Source organism: Meleagris gallopavo, chromosome 2 (genome assembly GCF_905368555.1).
Source record: "Meleagris gallopavo chromosome 2, MGAL_WU_HG_1.1, whole genome shotgun sequence".
Lineage (NCBI taxonomy): Eukaryota > Metazoa > Chordata > Aves > Galliformes > Phasianidae > Meleagris > Meleagris gallopavo.
This window is the reverse complement of record NC_139405.1, coordinates 84,806,527-84,824,170: the sequence shown is the minus strand read 5'-3', so window position 1 is coordinate 84,824,170 and position 17,644 is coordinate 84,806,527. Positions and strand designations below refer to the sequence as shown.

At 39.8% G+C, this 17,644-nt stretch overlaps 2 protein-coding genes across 2 annotated transcripts; both read left to right on the top strand.

The window, feature by feature from the left end:
- The first annotated feature begins 209 nt into the window (after positions 1-209).
- LOC146545072 (uncharacterized) lies at positions 210-9,395 on the top strand. The gene is made up of 2 exons (XM_085217840.1): positions 210-464; positions 8,880-9,395. Exons 1-2 carry the CDS (start codon positions 426-428, stop codon positions 8,973-8,975), a joined length of 135 nt encoding a protein of 44 aa, XP_085073966.1. The 5' UTR covers positions 210-425; the 3' UTR covers positions 8,976-9,395.
- PTP4A1 (protein tyrosine phosphatase 4A1) lies at positions 9,283-15,345 on the top strand. The gene is made up of 5 exons (XM_010707847.4): positions 9,283-9,429; positions 10,928-11,020; positions 11,328-11,458; positions 12,637-12,711; positions 13,739-15,345. Exons 1-5 carry the CDS (start codon positions 9,325-9,327, stop codon positions 13,854-13,856), a joined length of 522 nt encoding a protein of 173 aa, XP_010706149.1. The 5' UTR covers positions 9,283-9,324; the 3' UTR covers positions 13,857-15,345.
- The last annotated feature ends 2,299 nt before the right edge of the window (positions 15,346-17,644 follow it).

Genomic DNA, 17,644 nt, shown 5'->3' with positions numbered 1-17,644 from the left:
GGCGCCGCCGCCGCCCGCTTCATTTCAGCAACCGGTTCGCGCCGGCCGCCTCCGCCTCTCGGCGCCCGCCCGCCCTCGCACGGCCCTGCGGGGCCACGCCCCCAGGCTATCTAACTCCCGCCCCGCCCCGTGGAAGGCGTCTCTGATTGGTCGAGTGCGCCGCTCGTCAAGGCCGCGTGCCGGCGAGAGGCGGGCCCCGCGGCACTAGTGCAGGAGGCGGCGCCCAGACTTCCCCCCCCCTTGTGTTGCCGCGTCCGCGCCGCCCGCGCCAGCCGCAGAGCCGCCCGCTGCCGTCGTCGCAGCTGTATGCTCCAGCCCCGCTCCGCCGCCGAACCCCCTCCGGCAGATCCGCGGCCTCCAGCGCCTCCGCATCCTCCTGGTTCCGCTCCTCCTGCCCCCGGCGGTGGCGCCCGCACCCCGGCTGTATGATCAGGCTACAGTCTTCAATGAGTAACCATATTCCTGTGAGTGCCACCGCCCGCGCCCCGGCCCCTCGCCCCGCTGCCCTTGTGCGCCGGCTGCGCGCCTCTCCCCTTCTCCTCTGTCTCCTCCATGTTGGCTCTTTGTTCTGCTACCCGGGCGGGCGGCGGGGAGCGGCCCGGCCCTCCCGCGTTGCGCCTCGCTCTCCTTTCCGCCCCGCTGCCGTGTCCGTCAACCGCCGCCGAGCGGCCCGCGCCGGCCACGAAGCCGCTTCGTGAGCGTTCCCGGCGGTGGCAGCCCCGAGCTCGTGGCGAAAGGCAGCGCCCGGCGGCGTTGGTCCCGCGGGGCCGAGAGCCCCTTGTCAGGGGAAGGCCGGGCCGGGCGGCGGCCGCGGGGTACAAGATGGCTCCGCGTCGGGAGCCTGGCGGGAGCGTGATTCGAACCCGTGACCGCCGCGGCGGAGGCGCCGGTCTGGCCGCCCGCGGCGTGGCGAGGCGAGCCGGGAGCTGCGCGGCGAGCGCGGCCCGGCCGCGGCCCTCGGGGCTCGTGAGAACGGGACAAGCCTCGGCTTGCCCGCGGGTGCCTGGCGGTCAGGTGGCGCGGCGGGACGGCTGGGAGCCAAGCCTGGGAGGAAGGGAGCGGGCGGGGAGGCGGGCGGTAGCCATGGCGGCTCGTCCCGTCCTGCGCTGCCCCCGGCCCGGCGGGCACGTGCGCGGCGGCCATCAGCGGGACTCTTTGTCCGCGCTGCGCCCGGTACGCGAGGCCCTTCCTTGCCGGAGCCTCCCGGGCAAGGTCGAAGATGTGCGGCTGGAGTCGCTGCTGTCCGGCTCTTAGAGGTCGCTGCAGGAGGAGGTATTTATGTGCGAGTCGAAGTGGATTTTTCTGTACGGTTGCCAATTTATAGTTAGAACCTCACGGATATAGTAATGGTTCTGATGGAACCTGTTTTTGAGACATTTCTTCTTCCCCAGCTGTAGTACTCTATGGTTCCTCACCTCTGTGACTGCAGAGCACACGCAGTGTGCCTTACAGAACAACCATGGTGAGACTTGCTCACAGCAGGATGCCCTCCAAAAGGCAGAATGTGACCAGAACAGAGTTGTTATCAGTTACACACAACATGGTCAGGGACCATTTTGTGCAGGTTTGTCAGCTGCAGGCACAGCAAATACTCAGAACTGGTGAACACACAGCCCTTGTGCTACAGTTCCTGGTGTTCCTTACTGTTGCTGGAAACGGCTTCCAACATGTCTACCTGTGACTGCAGAGCTGCTGAAGCAGTGACTCAGAAGTATGAACCCTGTCTCCTTGTAACTTCATTAAACTGTCAGATCAGAAAGCCTGGAGATGACATGTAAATGTCAGCTCTTATTATTCCACTGATGGAACAGCAAAGGGCTTTGAAAATTTCTTTCAAGATCAGAACTGTTTTAGGGGAAAAATGTGGAAGAGAACAGAAATGGCAGAGATGGGAGGAAATGTGAGAATGAGGAAGAGAACTGACTGACAGCTACAGCAGGGGCCAAGCCGTATCGCTGTCTTAGTGAGGCTGAATGTCAGGCAGTAAATAAATAGAACTTATCCTGATCCAGTAACTCGTCTTTTGTGAAAATGTTTTTACTGTGATGAAGATATGCTACATAATAATGCTGAGTCTGCCTCAGTGTGTAGGTAGTCTGTAACAGCGTTTTTTCTTAAAGGTAACTGGAATTCCAAATGAGGGTAACAGTGAATCCTTAAACTAGTAGGTTGTCACAGTTTTTAAGAAATAATTAAAGTCAGTCTGTAAGATCAATGACGAGGTAAGAGGAGGTCCATAACTCTTTACAGCTCTTCACAGATTAAAAACTTACTCTTCGGCACTGATATTAAATGGTGAAATACAATAACTCTTTACATGCCTATGTTTAAAACATAATGAAGTAGGTTTTGAGTAAAGTGACGGGAATTATATAGTTTGCTGTGTAAGTGATGGAAGTGTTATGTCACTTTGAAACTGTTCTTGGCTTCAGAAACTCAAAAGATGCATTAGACAAGGGAGTGGAATGTTTTTTGGAATGTCTTATTTTCCCCAGTGTCTGTGAAGGCTTTTTCACATGTTCATTTGTGGTGCAAGTTAAGAGAACTCTGAAAACAGTTGTGTCCTCTGTTTCATCTATGGAAGTTGTGTTGACTTGTTATACAGGAAGTTTTGAGATAATCTTTTCTTCCCCTTAACTGCATACTTTAACCACAGGAAACATCCTTCTTTTGCAGAGCGTGCTGTAGCACATTTGTGATAAACTTCTGGCATCTTCTGTTTGTGATGTGTGTATTTTCTTAGGTTAAGTGTTGCTTTCTCTGGTCTGAAGTGGATAGTTCTGTTGCTGTGGTTATCATAACAGAGATATCGTGTATCCTGTAGATGGGAGGTGAATCTCATCGACAATCTCTAATGAAGGTGTGCTTTAACGTTATAGAGTGGCTTTGCTGTTTGTACCCCTCACCTTCCCATTCCTTTATGTCTATCTTGGTTATCACCTAGGCTTTGAGTAGTACATGAGGATCAGAGTACTTGCCCTCCTTTTTTTTAAAGGTAGACATTTTCAAATTGTAATGAAATGTGTCTTCTAGTTCCTTTTTCTAGCTGTGATTCTGTAGGTTCAGCAGCTAAGTATCTGACTTCAGGAATATAATCCCACATAGTTGATTCTGGAGATAAATGTTTGTTCAAGAAGCAGGTGGATTGAGAAACTGTGAACTGTCTTAAATGTTTTGAAACTGAAGTACCATGCAGCTGTGTACACAGGTGCTGTTTTCATGCTTCTGAAGATGCTACCAGCCTGTGAACGAGAATATCAGCAGCATGGGATAGACTTGCATCTCTATATACATGTTGGTACCAATCTGATAGATTTTTCGTAAGTCTTTTTTTAGACACAAGTGACTGTTTAAATGAAGAATGGACGCGTGAATCTATTTGTCAATGGAGATGTATATTCAGCTTTCTGTCCCAAAGAAGGGTGTGAAATAAAGCTTTTCTTTACAAGATTCTTCCTCTTGCTTGAATAATTTATTCTTTTTAATTTTCTCCAGCATACATGATAGATGGAGCAGTCCTAGTTAACATGACTGTCCCTTATTGGACAGGATAACTTCTCTTAGTAGGTAGTCTTGATGTATTAATCTTCCTTATGTTTTCAAGTTTTTGCTGTATCTGAGAGTCTAAAGGTGACTTGGCTTTTTGTTCCTAATAGAAACAGCTGCTTGTACATGAGTCGCTCTGAATGTAATGCCTCCTATTTATTTCCATGGATACTGCAACACCTACAAGGAGCACAATAACACTTTGCTAGAACACATTCTTGGCTACAAAACACAATTTTTTCAGCAGTCATCACCATTAGCTGTGCATTTTTACCAGCGATGAACAGCCTGCATACAGTGCTTGTAAAAGTCTGCACCAGCAGAGGTGATGCATTGTTTCACAGCTACTGTGGTGGTATCTTTGCTAGGAATATGTTGCCCTCATCATCCATCATTCATTAGCCCCAACAGCTGGTGGTTGGAAGGCACTAAATCTGGACTGTATTGTAAAACGGTCCAGCTGAGACTGGCTGTATGGAGTTGACATTATCATATTGCAGGAGAAAGGTTGTCTTGGTCTCTGGCCTGACTCTAGAAGTTTGAAATGTTGTAGTGGTCAGAGTTCATGGTTTGTTCAGGTTCCAGGAAATCCAGGAAAATCATTCCTTTCTTATCTCAGAAGACAGTGCACATCACCCACTGAGGGCTGTTCTGAACTTTGATGGGAAATTCTCATGTTGCCACTGTATACGCTGATGTTTTGACTCCGACTTATAGTGGTGATGTTGGTCTTGCCATTAGTAATGATGAGATCCAGGAAACTCACTATGTGGCTTATATTTGTTCAGTAAGTTTGTTCAGTAGGTCCTGACAAACTTGAATACAGTGTTCTTGATCATGGGACCTACCTGGTGTAAACTTTGTACTTTTCCAGTGTGTCCACCATTTTCAATGCATTGGAACCCATATTCAGCTTGGTTCACAGTTCCCTGGTTGTAATCCACTGATTAGTGCAAATGAGTTGATTGAGGTACTCTTGATTTGATGATGTGACAGCAGTACATGGTCACCTGGAACATATCTTGCCTTTAATATTTCTGTTCCCACTGCTGAAACACACTGCCCACCACCTCAGTGTGCTCGCATCCACTGTTTGGTCTCTATCAGCATTCAACAAGTGTTGATGTATATCAGTGGGTGCCATTTTTTTCCCCATGGAGTAATTTAGTTGCGTGCTTTTGCTTCATGCACACTTCCCTGTCTGATGACATTCTGTCAAACTGCCCCTTTGCTGCCATCTGTCACACAGCAACAAACTAATAGAATATTGGTGGGAAGGTTCAACCCCTCCTGCAATATCACCAACATCTGCCTCTGACATCATGGGCCAAGATAATAAAATAAGAGGCGTTACCTTTGGAGCAGCATTCATATCTCCAAAATCTTTCAGTGTTACTTTTTCTCAAAGAATACTCACTTTGAGATGGGAAACAGCAATGGAGTACCCAGATTAATTGAACAAACCGCTATTTAGTATCATTCCGTGTTAAACTTTTGTGTGCAATAGCATGGGCTTTGTCATTTGCACAGCTTTATGCTTTCATATGCTAACTTGTTAATTTTTTTTTTTGAAGCTTACCTACCAAATAATAGTCTGAAAATTTTATTCCAACACTCTTGCAAGTTGCTTGAGTCATTTGAATTCTACCGAAGTACGAGGTGCTCTTAATTACTTCAGCAGTATTTTTTTATAGCTCAATTTTTGTCTTGAGATCTCGTTGCTGAAGGTGGCTTTAGCCTTGTACTCCAGCTTAACAATCTAATGCAAGTAGCATGCCCATATACTAGTCTTTAATTTTCTTTTGACTGCTGGAACAGACCTAAACTAGTCTGGCAAAATCTCTCTTAGTGTAGTACAGCCTTTTACTACATCAAGGTATTGATCTAGGTATGGAGCTTTGTAGCTACCAATGAGGAGAGAGAGAACATTCATCAAAGGAAAATGTGAGCTTTGTCTCCTTGTAATGCAGCAGCAGCTGTTGCCAAGGCAAACAGTGAGAATGAAATGCATGCTTAGTTAGGTCCTTAGTTCTTTGAGTTGGTAAGGTGCTGATGTGTCTAATTGCTGCTTGCTAAGCCAGTATTAAAGAAATTAATTAATTTGTAGGGGTTAATTGCATGTAGAACTCAAACTTAACATTGTGTAATGTACTTCAACTTTGGATTGTGGCTGCACCTTCAGGATGTGATTAACAATCTGCATTAAAATGTAGGTGTTATGATTCTGTTCTGCTGCCTGCCTTCCGCTTAACCCCTGTGATGTGTTTGCCTGGTGTTATAGTGAGTACTCCTAGTTGTAGATTAAGGGCAGCCAACATACCGGATTGGGTAAAACCAATTACTTCTTAGCTACCCCAGTATCGGGTTGTGATGGCTTCTTTCCTAGTATTCAATGTTTAACTCTAAAAATTCTTCATCTTGGGTCTTGAAAAACCTTTTCTATACCCTAGTAACCCGGTTCTATTTCATCGCTTCCTCAAGCTCACTTTTGTGTTCTCTTTGTTTGCCAGCCTTCTCTCCCTCATCCTTTACTGGAGAAGATGGCCAGGCTTGCCTTAGAAGTCTTAAAAAAGAGATAATCATAAGATCTGGCAGCGCATGAGAAAAGCAGCATAAGACCTTGTGCAGCTGTATCTGCTTAAAGCTGTCCTGTGCCTTTCTGCTGTTCAGCTTCTTAAACTAATTGAAAGTGATTTTAAATAAACCCTCTTCAATTCTTTCACTCGGTTGCTATTTTAGTTGTTGCCGAAGTCTGAACCTAGGTCTCCTTTGTGCATCACCTTAACTTTTCCTGGTATGGTATGGTTGGTATGTCAATGATGATTCTTGAAATTCTTTGCATTCTTCTGGTTACTGTTCTCTGCTGACAGAGGGATCCTTCTTGCTTCTTTTTTTCATACTTACTGCTGTTTGAGATTTGCTGTCTCTCAAGTTGCATCACAAATAATTCTGAAAAGTAAATGGCAAGCTTAACCTTTAGTCCTCAAAAATGGTGGGGATAGTACCTCTAGAGTAGCAGTGAAGTGTGTGTGTGCAGCTGCTCTGCTACTTCTGTTTCCTTTCTGCTAAATTTTGTCATATTGGTTAGCAGTTTGTTTGTTTGTTTTTGAAACCATGCTGTGAGATGCGTCCCTTAAAACTTACTACCCATAAGTTCTCTAAGAACATGAAAAAGATGACTGGAGATGTTTGCAGGAAGCCTTGTGTGATGCATCCCTGCTGCAGTCTGATCTGGTAATGGTTTGTATCTTCCTTGTTACTGTTTCTAGAACTCTCCCTTCTGCAAAGGAAGGAAAGGAGCAAAGCCTGCAACATTGTTACCATTCTTTAAAAGAGATGACTGTAAGAATTCCCGTACTGCTAGGGTGCTCTCAACTGTTTGAAAGGGTAGATAACAGCAGGACAAGGGGAAATGGTTTTAAGTTGAGGGAGGGAATACTTTAGGTTGGATATCAGGGGGAAGTTCTTTACAGAGGGAATGGTGAGGTGCTGGAACAGGCTGCCCAGAGAGGTTGTGGATGCCCTGACCCTGGAGGTGTTCAGAGCCAGATTGGATGGGGCCCTGGGCAGCCTGGTCTAGTATTAAATGGGGAGGTTGTTGGCCCTGCATGTAGCAGGGGGGTTGGAGCTTCATGATCCTTGAGATCCCTTCCAACCTTGTGATTCTGTGATCTGTTATGGCTTCTGCTCAATGCTAAATATTGTTTTTAGTATAGGGCCACTGTTGTCTTTGTGGTTTAGTGTGTGTAGTGGGGCCTTGATCTGACTCCAAATCCTGTATGGCAATTAGCAGCTGTGTCTTTATTGCATATAGCTTTTCTACTTGGCATTTTTGATAGTGTTTTAAGACATTAGCTGCTGTTGGGCTACCATCTTATGTTTGGGCAGCTCTTCAGCTCAGGGTATTTGAACATATTGCTACAGTGTAGTTACTGTTTGATTGCTAGAAACTAGATTTATGAAGGCGAAACTGATACTGCTGTCTCCCAGCTTGGGGAAAAGAAAGACCACCTCATTAGATATAGTAAGTCTGACAGCAGTTCTTTAATATTGCATGCTCAACCCATTCCTGAAGTATCTTGGGCAATGTTTTGATTGGACTTAATGCATGAATTCTTCTGGTGTTTAGAATTGGCTGACCAAGTCAGTTTTTCTGCTAAGGAGCTGTAGGATTAGTGATGCTTCTCGCTAGTACCTACATATATTTTGTGGACATCTGGTCCAGCTTTTATGTATTTTCTGGGAAACAAAACTTACGTGCTATTCTAATTCTTGGGAGGGAAGGACTTTCTGGGAGTATGAATAGCAGTACTAATACTGTTAGCTGGACACGGATCTAGCTCCTGTAACATAAGGTTCCAGAGTGCATTAAAAAGCATGTATTTTTGGATCATATACACAGCAACATCTGCAAATGAATACATAACTCATGGCAGTTCAAAAGCTATGATGATGAATTTCCTGGTTTTGCATTTTGCAGTAATGTTATATGCAAATTCAACCACAGGAAAACAGCTGGGAATTACTGGGAAGGAATAACCTATTCAATAAACTTGCCTTTAAATTATTTTTTTTAGCTACAGTATAACTGTTATCTTGGTGTATTAATAAAGCAATGGTGCGGAAAGGCAGTTAAGACTAGATGAAAACTTCTCTGTCATCAGCCTTAAGTATGTGAAATGTTCTTCTAGAAATCTGTGTCTTGATAGTCAGAACATGTTTAGAAGCTTTGTTAGGCCACACAGATTTTTGCATTTGATTTCAAGACCTCTCACACTCAATATTTTTTTCCTGGTTACCCTGTTCTTAAATTGATGATTTTTGAAAGTAAACTAAGTCCATTACGTTAGGCTTTACGACAGGTTTTTTTTTTCTGTGTCAATAGGCTGATAGTTTTATGTGAATTTGTAAGTACTCTGATGGTCAGCTTGAATATTCAAGGAATCTCATCTTTGCCTTTATGTAACCACTTCAGCTCAGTGTAACTGAGGTGTTGTGATGTGTCTTAATTTGCAGTGAGAAACGTGCTGCAATTTGTGAAACTTGATACATTGCATTTGTGCTCTCTCTTTTGAGTATTGAAGTATTTGAAAATATTAAATTCATTAGCATTAAGACTTCCTTATCTGGCATCTTTCTATTTAATAATATATTTATGTTTTTCTAGTTAGAAAGGTAACAGGATTTTCATGCGAACCTGATTCTTCGATTTAAAAAATAAACCTGCTGAAAATACTGTCTCTGCTTTCATTTTGTTCATTTTATAATGCTGTCTTCAAAGTGACTTTATTTCACTTATGCTCATTGTGTTTTTTTTTCTTGTCTCTTTACAGCAGTTCTGTGGTGTTCTTGGTCACACATTTATGGAGTTTCTGAAGGGCAGTGGAGACTACTGCCAGGCACAGCACGACCTGTATGCAGACAAGTGAACTGTAGAAATTCATTACTACTCCACCAAGAAGCCCCCCTAAGAGTGGTTGACCAGGATAAGGAAGTATTGAATTGAAATTGGCAGAGCATTTAACAAAAGAATTCAGACCTGGATGGGGTAAACCTCAGTGCACTGCCTTTCTTTTGCCTCAGTATTACTGGATTGAAGAATTGCTGCTTCTTGTTAGGAGGTTCATTTCATTTCCCATTGCTCCCGACTTCATACTTTCAAGCACTGAGAATTTCACGTGGAGTATAGTGAAGTAGACTTCGGTTTCTCTACATCACTTCTGTAGTAGATTTTTTTGAATCCTTTCATAATCTTGTTGCATGTTTAACTAAATTAATATGGCCCGAATGAACCGCCCAGCTCCTGTGGAAATCACCTACAAGAACATGAGATTTCTAATCACACACAATCCAACCAATGCAACTTTAAACAAATTTATAGAGGTAAGGTCACACTAGACTTCTTGTTGATGTATTCTTATGCCTCAACAGTATGCTGTATCTAACTATTTTTTTTAACAAGTGGAAGCTGTACAGAGAGATACTGGGTGAGACAGTGAACTCATTTTAAATAGTGATGCAATGCTTCACAAATCCACTGACAAATATACTCAGGCTTTGGCCTTCACTGAGGCATGCTTCTAGATGTGCAGCACAGAAATAATTGTGTTATCTGGTATATAGTATGTTCAGTATGCTACTTAGGTGTGAAACAGGAAAGGTTTGGCATAGAAAAACTGAGATCTAGTAGCAACAGGACATCTTATATAGATTCATCTAAAGCTGTATAAAATTTCCTTGCTCCTATTGAAGTAGTGATTGAAAATGATGATTCAGTGTACATTGTACACCAAAATGTTAGGAACAAATGATAGAATTGCAGTATACTTTCACTGCCTGTTTCCCTTCAATATTTTACTGGTTTTACTGTAACTTAAGAGAATTCCCTGTGAGTCATTGTTTACTTGGATGAAATTTGTGGTGGTATGCTTACAGTGCAGTGTGACCTGAGTTGCTGAAATTGTTTCATTTTGTGCTGCAACACTTTCTTATCTAAATCTGTGCATTGGCACACACTGCTAGTATCTGAATTTTCTATCTAAACCTTGTAACTTGCATATTGAAAACATAAAGTGTACAGTTGAGTGTATGCATATGATAAAAACAGCTTTCTCCAGTGTTACCTCTGGGTGAGGTTTGAGGCTGTCATGTAGTCCCTCCTTAGTAACATTTAAGTTACTTCCATTGTATTTTATATGCCCACGTTAGTATGGACTAACAATGTATGAGAAGCACAGTGAATTATCTTTGTTTGCATTTATACCTTCAAAGCTAGATAGTGTGGTTAAGCTACAAGCGTGTCCTTGGCAGTTGTAGTCTAAATGACAGGAGAATATGGGGAGAATGAAAAATTAATACACTGTTTTCCCATTTATGAGATTTAATAGCAGAGTGGAAAGAGTTTTTCTTTTATCTTCTAGGTATAAAAACCCGTGAACTGGAATAATTTACTGTTCTATGCTCACCATTCTTATTAGTAAGATGTTTTAAAGCTTCTAGTTTTAAGTAGAGCACAAGAAGAGGAAGATATAAACTTCATTCAGGATGTTTTGAGTGAAGCATCTAGCTTTGCAACCTCGGAATCTGGCTATTATTTTTTAAGAAGTATCTTTCAGAGATGAATAATTTCATTAGTGTTTATCTGGATCTGACAAGAAAAAACCTGACCATCTTAACCTTCAGGTACATTTGCAGAAGAGCATTAAGGTATCTGCTGTTTGCAAGGTATTTTAGTTATTTCAGCTTTGTGTTCTTTACACCTGGCAAGCTTTTCTGTTAATTTATTTACTGAAACTTTTGGAATAAGTTAGCTTACTAACCTATTGAGAAAGTAAATAAATGAAGTCAGTTTATCATTAAAGCAGTTCTTTTCACTCCCTAGGAACTTAAGAAATATGGCGTTACCACAGTGGTAAGAGTGTGTGAAGCTACTTATGATACTGCTCCGGTGGAAAAAGAAGGCATTCAGGTTTTGGTAAGTAATGCAGGAGCAGCGGTTTGGAGGTTGGTATTTTAGTTGTTCTTTTTTAAACAAAACTTTTTATATGTTACATAGTCACCACCTTGATTCAATTCTGTAAGCGTATTCTAGCAGCTCGTGTAAGCAAAAGCTATTCAAATCACTTAGGGGTAAAAAATCTTGGAGTAAACTCTTTCATTCAATGAAAACAGGTTGAGAGGAATGTATTCTTCGTAGTGTTAATTTTTTTAGAAAATTATAAATTCTGATGCACATAGTAAAAGTTCTATCTCTTAATATGTATTTATGTGTTGTCTTATAGGATTGGCCCTTTGATGACGGTGCACCACCATCCAACCAGATTGTTGATGATTGGCTAAACCTCCTTAAAGTTAAATTTCGTGAAGAACCTGGTTGTTGTATTGCTGTACACTGTGTTGCTGGTCTTGGACGGTGGGTGAAATTCTAAAGATCTGTTGAATTGCCATTCGTGGTCATACTTCTTAAGATTTAGTACAAAAGTGTAGTTGGGGCAAATTTCAAAATAGTCACAGATCTAGTATTGGGAGGAGCTCACACTTAAAAGTAGATTAGATGACTGCAAATTGTTGTGTGTAAAACATTAGACTTCTGTGCGTTTTAGTCAAAAGGTTATCCTGTTCCCACAGCTATCAAACTACTAAGTGAAGTAAACAAATACATTCCTGTACAGATTGATAAGTGTCACATTTGTACTTTTTGTTTTGCTAAAGTCTTCCTTTTCTTATGGCTTTATTGACTTTCATCTGTAACTTTCTTCTTCTATCCCTATTTCAAAAGTATTGCTAGTCTGTTAATAATAAGGATATAGTAGCCATTAACCCCACCCAAGAAAGGTGTTTTAATATATGAAGGATCAGCTTTCACCCATCAAGTGAAATGATAGATCTGCTTCCCTCTCCCTTAGATTTGGTGGTTAATTAGTTAAGGAAAAAGTACCTAATCTTTATCATGTAAGGCTTCTGAAATGTTAAAAAATACTCAGCAAGCTTGTTACTAGGTGCACATATCTTTTGTTGCAGTGTAGCATGTTTCTTGTCCTCTGTGTGGTTGTTTCTTTTTTAAAAATAAAAAGCAGTGTAAATTGTTGTTATTTGAGTAACAGCAGCTCTCTCAGATGAGAGATGCTGTGGTGCAAGGAGGTCTCCCCCTTACAATAGGATGGTCTGGAGATTGCATCTGTAATTTTCATTGGATCTGGTTTGACCTCTTACTTTTATTTTGGGTTTCCCATTGCTTTTAAGGAGGGGTTGTTTGTGTGAATAGAAACCCATGTGCAACTCTTGCCCGGAATTAATTGCCATTGAAAGTACTTGCATATTATTCCTGCTGTCCTTCCGTGTACTTAAAGTCAAGTGAACAAAACTAAGGTTAGCTAAAGCTGATCCCTCCCTGTTTTTTAACAGAGGTGAATGACTTGTAAGGGTCTGATATAATTGCCCAATTAATTTAGGAATGTCTTCTGTCCTTATTTGATATTTCATCCCTGGGGAAGCAAAAAGCAGAAGGAGAAAGAAGTGGGAGAATTACATTTTTTTCCCCCCTGTGTATGCACTGGCAAATCCTAAACTGAATACTCTTTTTTTTACCAGAGCTCCAGTCTTAGTTGCTCTTGCACTGATAGAATGTGGAATGAAATATGAAGATGCAGTGCAGTTCATAAGACAGTAAGTATGAAGTTAATATCTGTTTCCAAGATTTAACTTGCCAACGTATCTTGGTCTCTACAGGGAATTCTGAATGCTGTTCTTGTTTGTTGTTCTTCGTAGGACAAAATCTGAACCTTTTAACAAACTGTCTGAACAGTCAGTGTTGTGAGACTTGTCCTGTGAAATGGGTATTTCTTCATGAGAGACAAAACACCTTAGAAACTAGGCTCTCTCTAGTAGCTAGCATTCATTTACATTTGTGAATCATCCCTTCTTTTAATAGATTGAAGTGTCCTAAACAATTCCCCCATTTGTCTTTTCTGGTAGAAAAATAAGAAAAATATTTTCTTATATTTTTTGTAAATCTGTACAAGTTGGATGAGAAAACAAATAGTGCCAATGCCCTAGCTTTGTAGGTATCAACTATATCTTAAAAACACTACATTGCAAACAAAAAACAGTAAAATACTACTTGCGTAATTGCCAAACCTGTAAGGCCTCAGATTGAGTTCAGCTTGTGGACCTTAACAGGATGGTATACACAAAATGAAAAATATGAAGCTTCGTATAAAATACAGGTCTTTCATGGACTCTTGGTTTGAATAGATCCAAGAAAGCTCCACTTCTGTATAGATGTGTTAAAAATATAACTTAGTATTGTAGTATTCTTAATTATTTTAAGAGATTAGGCAGCTTTAACTTATTTAAGGAGGAGGCTGTGTCGAATATCTCTGTATCTTCCTTTTGAAGTTTTTGCTAAGGATCTTATGCAAGATCTTTAGCTTGTGTATATTAGGGGCTAAAATGCCATCTAAAATACTATGTACTCCTTTGATCATGTGGTCCAATGAGGTATTTTTCAAAGGAAGCTACCACCCTCTTTTCTGGCACTTAGCTTTTAATTACCCTTATTTTGGTTACAGTCCTGCTTTAATAGTGTGTGTTTTTTTTTTTTCAAGTGATTAAAAATATTTTTTCTCTAACGGATGATGTTATTTCACTGGGCAGTAGATTAATATTTTAAGATATTTCTTCTTCCATTTAGGAAACGTCGTGGAGCTTTTAATAGCAAGCAACTTCTGTACTTGGAGAAATACCGCCCCAAGATGCGCCTGCGTTTTAAAGACTCCAATGGTCACCGAAATAACTGTTGCATTCAGTAAAGCCCAGCAGCCTATGTTACTACTTTGGGATTAAAGGATGGAAACTAGAGTTGAACAGACTGCATGCCAAAGGCATGGATCTGATATTTTTAAGTAGTAAAGGAAGCTTCCATAGGAGTATTTAATAGGCTAAAAAGTTAATAGTAATGCAACTGTGTTTAGATAAATATCCATCTGTTTGGAGACCTGATAAATGTTTTTGCTGTACCCTATTTCTGAGCTGTCTCCTTGTTTATTAATTACCAGTTGAAATATCCTTTAATCATGCCATTGAGTCTTACCCACCTAGTTTCAACTACTAAAAATTGGGGTACTAAAATAAATCAGTCTGTAGAGAAATTAGGTGCCAAAATACTTAGCATATCAGTTACATGTTTTTCCTTATAGATGGATGTAGTTCTGATAACATAAGAACTACCAGCTTATCTGGACCTTACTATTTTTTTCTAGTCATTTCAATATTGAAGAATATGGCCTCTAAGATAGTCTTGCCTGCTCACTGTATGTTTTGTCTCCCACAATCGCACTAGAATTATCAGGATTTGCACAGTGTTGTTTTTTTTTTTTTAACTATGACTTACAGCAACTTTTTCCTCCAGTGTCTGTACTATTCTGTTATCTGACCTCTCCATTTTACAAATCATTACTCTCTGGTTACTCATGTAGAAAATCTTTTAAATTGTACAGAAGCACACAAGTCTTTAATGTCTCCAGACAAAAAGCCTTACAGTAAAATTAATGTTGGCACTTGATGTGCAGCTTAACAGAGGGCCTAAAAAGGTTGGGAGGGGCTATTTAATATTTCTAGTAAAATGTTGCCTTTGTCTTGTGCAGGAAGTATAGAATATGCCCTTTACTTTAGTAAATATTTTTTTAAAACTTAGAAATGCTTTGTTATCGTAGCTAAAAATTCTTAATCAGAAAATTTCTGAAAAATCTTGTAGTTTCTTTTACTGTACCTATTGAAAGTTGTTTACCAACTATTGCTTTGTTGAAAGTGTGATTTTTTTTTTTCTTTGTTTTGTTTTTCCTCCTTGAGTTTCTGCTATGACTTGGGCAGACCTCTGTAATATTTTGTATGCCTTTCAAGCTGCGTAACTTAATATTTGGATACTTGATAATTTGTTTTATTATGTAATTGATAAAATGGTGATGTGTATTAATGTTAGTTCAACCATATATTTATACTGTCTTGGGAATGTGTGGTTATAGTTCTGTGGGAGAAATAATTTTGCCAGTGTTCACCAGCTTGTAAAATCTAGTGCGAGAGCTTAAACATCTAAATAAATACTGAAAAGCACTTACAAAGTTTGCTGAAACACTCATGATTCACTTCTTGTGTACTTTATTGGCAGTCTTACGGTGCCTAAATTCTAAATTGATCCAGGCATCTTTTTTTTTTTTTTCTTCAAATCTGGGCTGGAGTGTCCCCTTTGCTGTAATGTTTGCTGTTTGTTTTAACTCATAAATAAATGTGGACAAAAATTAATAGTAGAGGGTATGGTATTTCTTTATGGAGCTTACTTTTGACTTCCTTTCCTCAGTACTAAGAGAACTTAATTATTGAAATTCCTTGCAATAAATACAGAGGAGTAATAAAATGCTGCTGATACAAATGTTCTTCTGGCCTTTATAGATGTATTTATATGTTATCGTACAATCATAGAATGATTTAGATTGGAAGAGACCCCAAGGATCATCAAGTCCCAACCTCCCTGCTGTGGAGGGGTTCATAATTCTTCGTTATCAAGGTAGAAACTTTAATGAGGCTTCTGAAGAATTGCTTCTGGAAAGGTATAGCCTCAATATATTTTATATTTTAGCTTAGTCATGATTCTACATAGTAGTAAAATATCTTCTTGTAAGAGGAAATCAAGCTTTGTTTAAGGACTAGTTTGTATTCTGAAAATATTTATTTAAAAATTACCAGTCTTGATGTGTTATATCTCAATCTTTGTGCTTCCACTTACCTACTTCCCTTCATCTCTTCAATTGCTGTAAGCAAGTCTTACAATTTAAAGGCACTTCCTTACATTACAGTTATAATTCAAACTAAAATAACAGTCAAATCTGAAGTGTTCAGATAATTTTAAAAGTTGAGGGAAGCGAGAAAGTATGGAGAAGGTAGATACTCTGAAACTAAGGGTGAGAATCTTGAGGGGATCAAGTTCTACAGGGTGACAGGACACATCTTTTGATCCTATAGCAATGCTTTATCGGTTTTTTGTTATTGTGGCTTGTCAGACTCCATTTCCTGGCCAAAAAAAAAAAAAAAAGTTTTACACAGCAGAACAGGAGAAAAAAGTAGCATTATTGAATTCATTGAATGAGCAAAGAGATGGTTTAGTATCTTATCATCTTAACATCAACCCACCACCTGAGGTGACTTTACTGGGAAAGTAATTGGGGTAAATATAACTCTTCTGTATGCGAAATGGTACTTTTGTTAAATAAACTCATCCTTGAATGGTTTTAATATGACTAGCTGTATAGAGGCTAGCTAGCACCTTGTGCAAACCAAAACTGGTAGGGTGCAGTTTTACTCTGTCCAGCTCTGTTGGCTTATTACTCCTGTGTATACATGACATATATGGTCATTTTAAGGATTGAGACCACCTATGAAATGAAAAGGTCATCGATATTTCACTTGTCAAGGAAGAATTGCAAACATCCTACAAAAATTCTGTAACTCAGCAGTTAGCAGGCTGATATAAACATACTTGTTCAGTGTAGGTAAGTATCCAAACTAAGGTAAAAATAATCTGTTTATCAGATTCTTCACGTTTTTGTAAATCCTAGTGAAACACTTTTTTTTTTTTTTATACTTAATCATTAGCTATATATACTTAGTTCCTTGTAATTCCTGTATCTTGCACATAGGAGGGCTGAATTTAGGTTAAGAGCTGTAACATACTTGCAATAGTAGTTTGATCCTGTGAACTTCTTAAAAGTGGACTTGACCTCAGGCACTTGCATAAACAGACAAAGATAAAGAGGAAAAACTTCACATAATGTTTTTATCAGTTTAAAGCAAAGATTAAGTCAATTTCTGAACTGTGTATTTAAATATGAATCTGTAGGGATTTAAAAATAAGATTTATTTTGTCAAGACCTTTTAATGGAAAAAAAAAAAATGTTGGCTCTATCTGAACTGTGAGTATAGCAGATGAAAATAAAACTAGTTAAGGTTCTGTATAATTTATGAGTCTAAATAAAAGGGAAGAAACTCAAATGGAATTATTGTATCTCCTCTTAATACTAAAGCCTTCACGTTAAAGAGGCTCTACTGATGCCTTTAGTTTTAGATAACTTAAAATTATTGCTCAGCTATTCTTTTACGTGTCTATACATTGTTGGCAGTTCTTACAGCATATTATTCTTCTTTTACAAGGCTTTCATGTTGTGCACTGAATGGGTTGGGTAAGTGTAGTTTGTAAATGGTAATATTCCTTTGCATGTTATAACAGAAGTTAAAAATCTTTGTTAAGTATTTGGAGATGAGTATGATCTTGCAGTTGTAGCAAAAAATGGATAGATTGTAATTAATGTTTTGCCAATGTTGGGGAAAGATACAAGATACTCTGTAACCAGGCATCAAAATCGAATATAAAGTAAAATTTTTTTCTTGAATCTGACTACCTGAAGTGCTTGAGTAATCCATTTCAAATGAAGTATAGAAAGGATTTGATACTATGTAGTGTTACATATTTCTGATGGGTTGTAAAGCATTTCTGTGTATAACACTCAAAACCAGGTAGTGCTTGTTAACCAATCAGGTCCTCGATTCT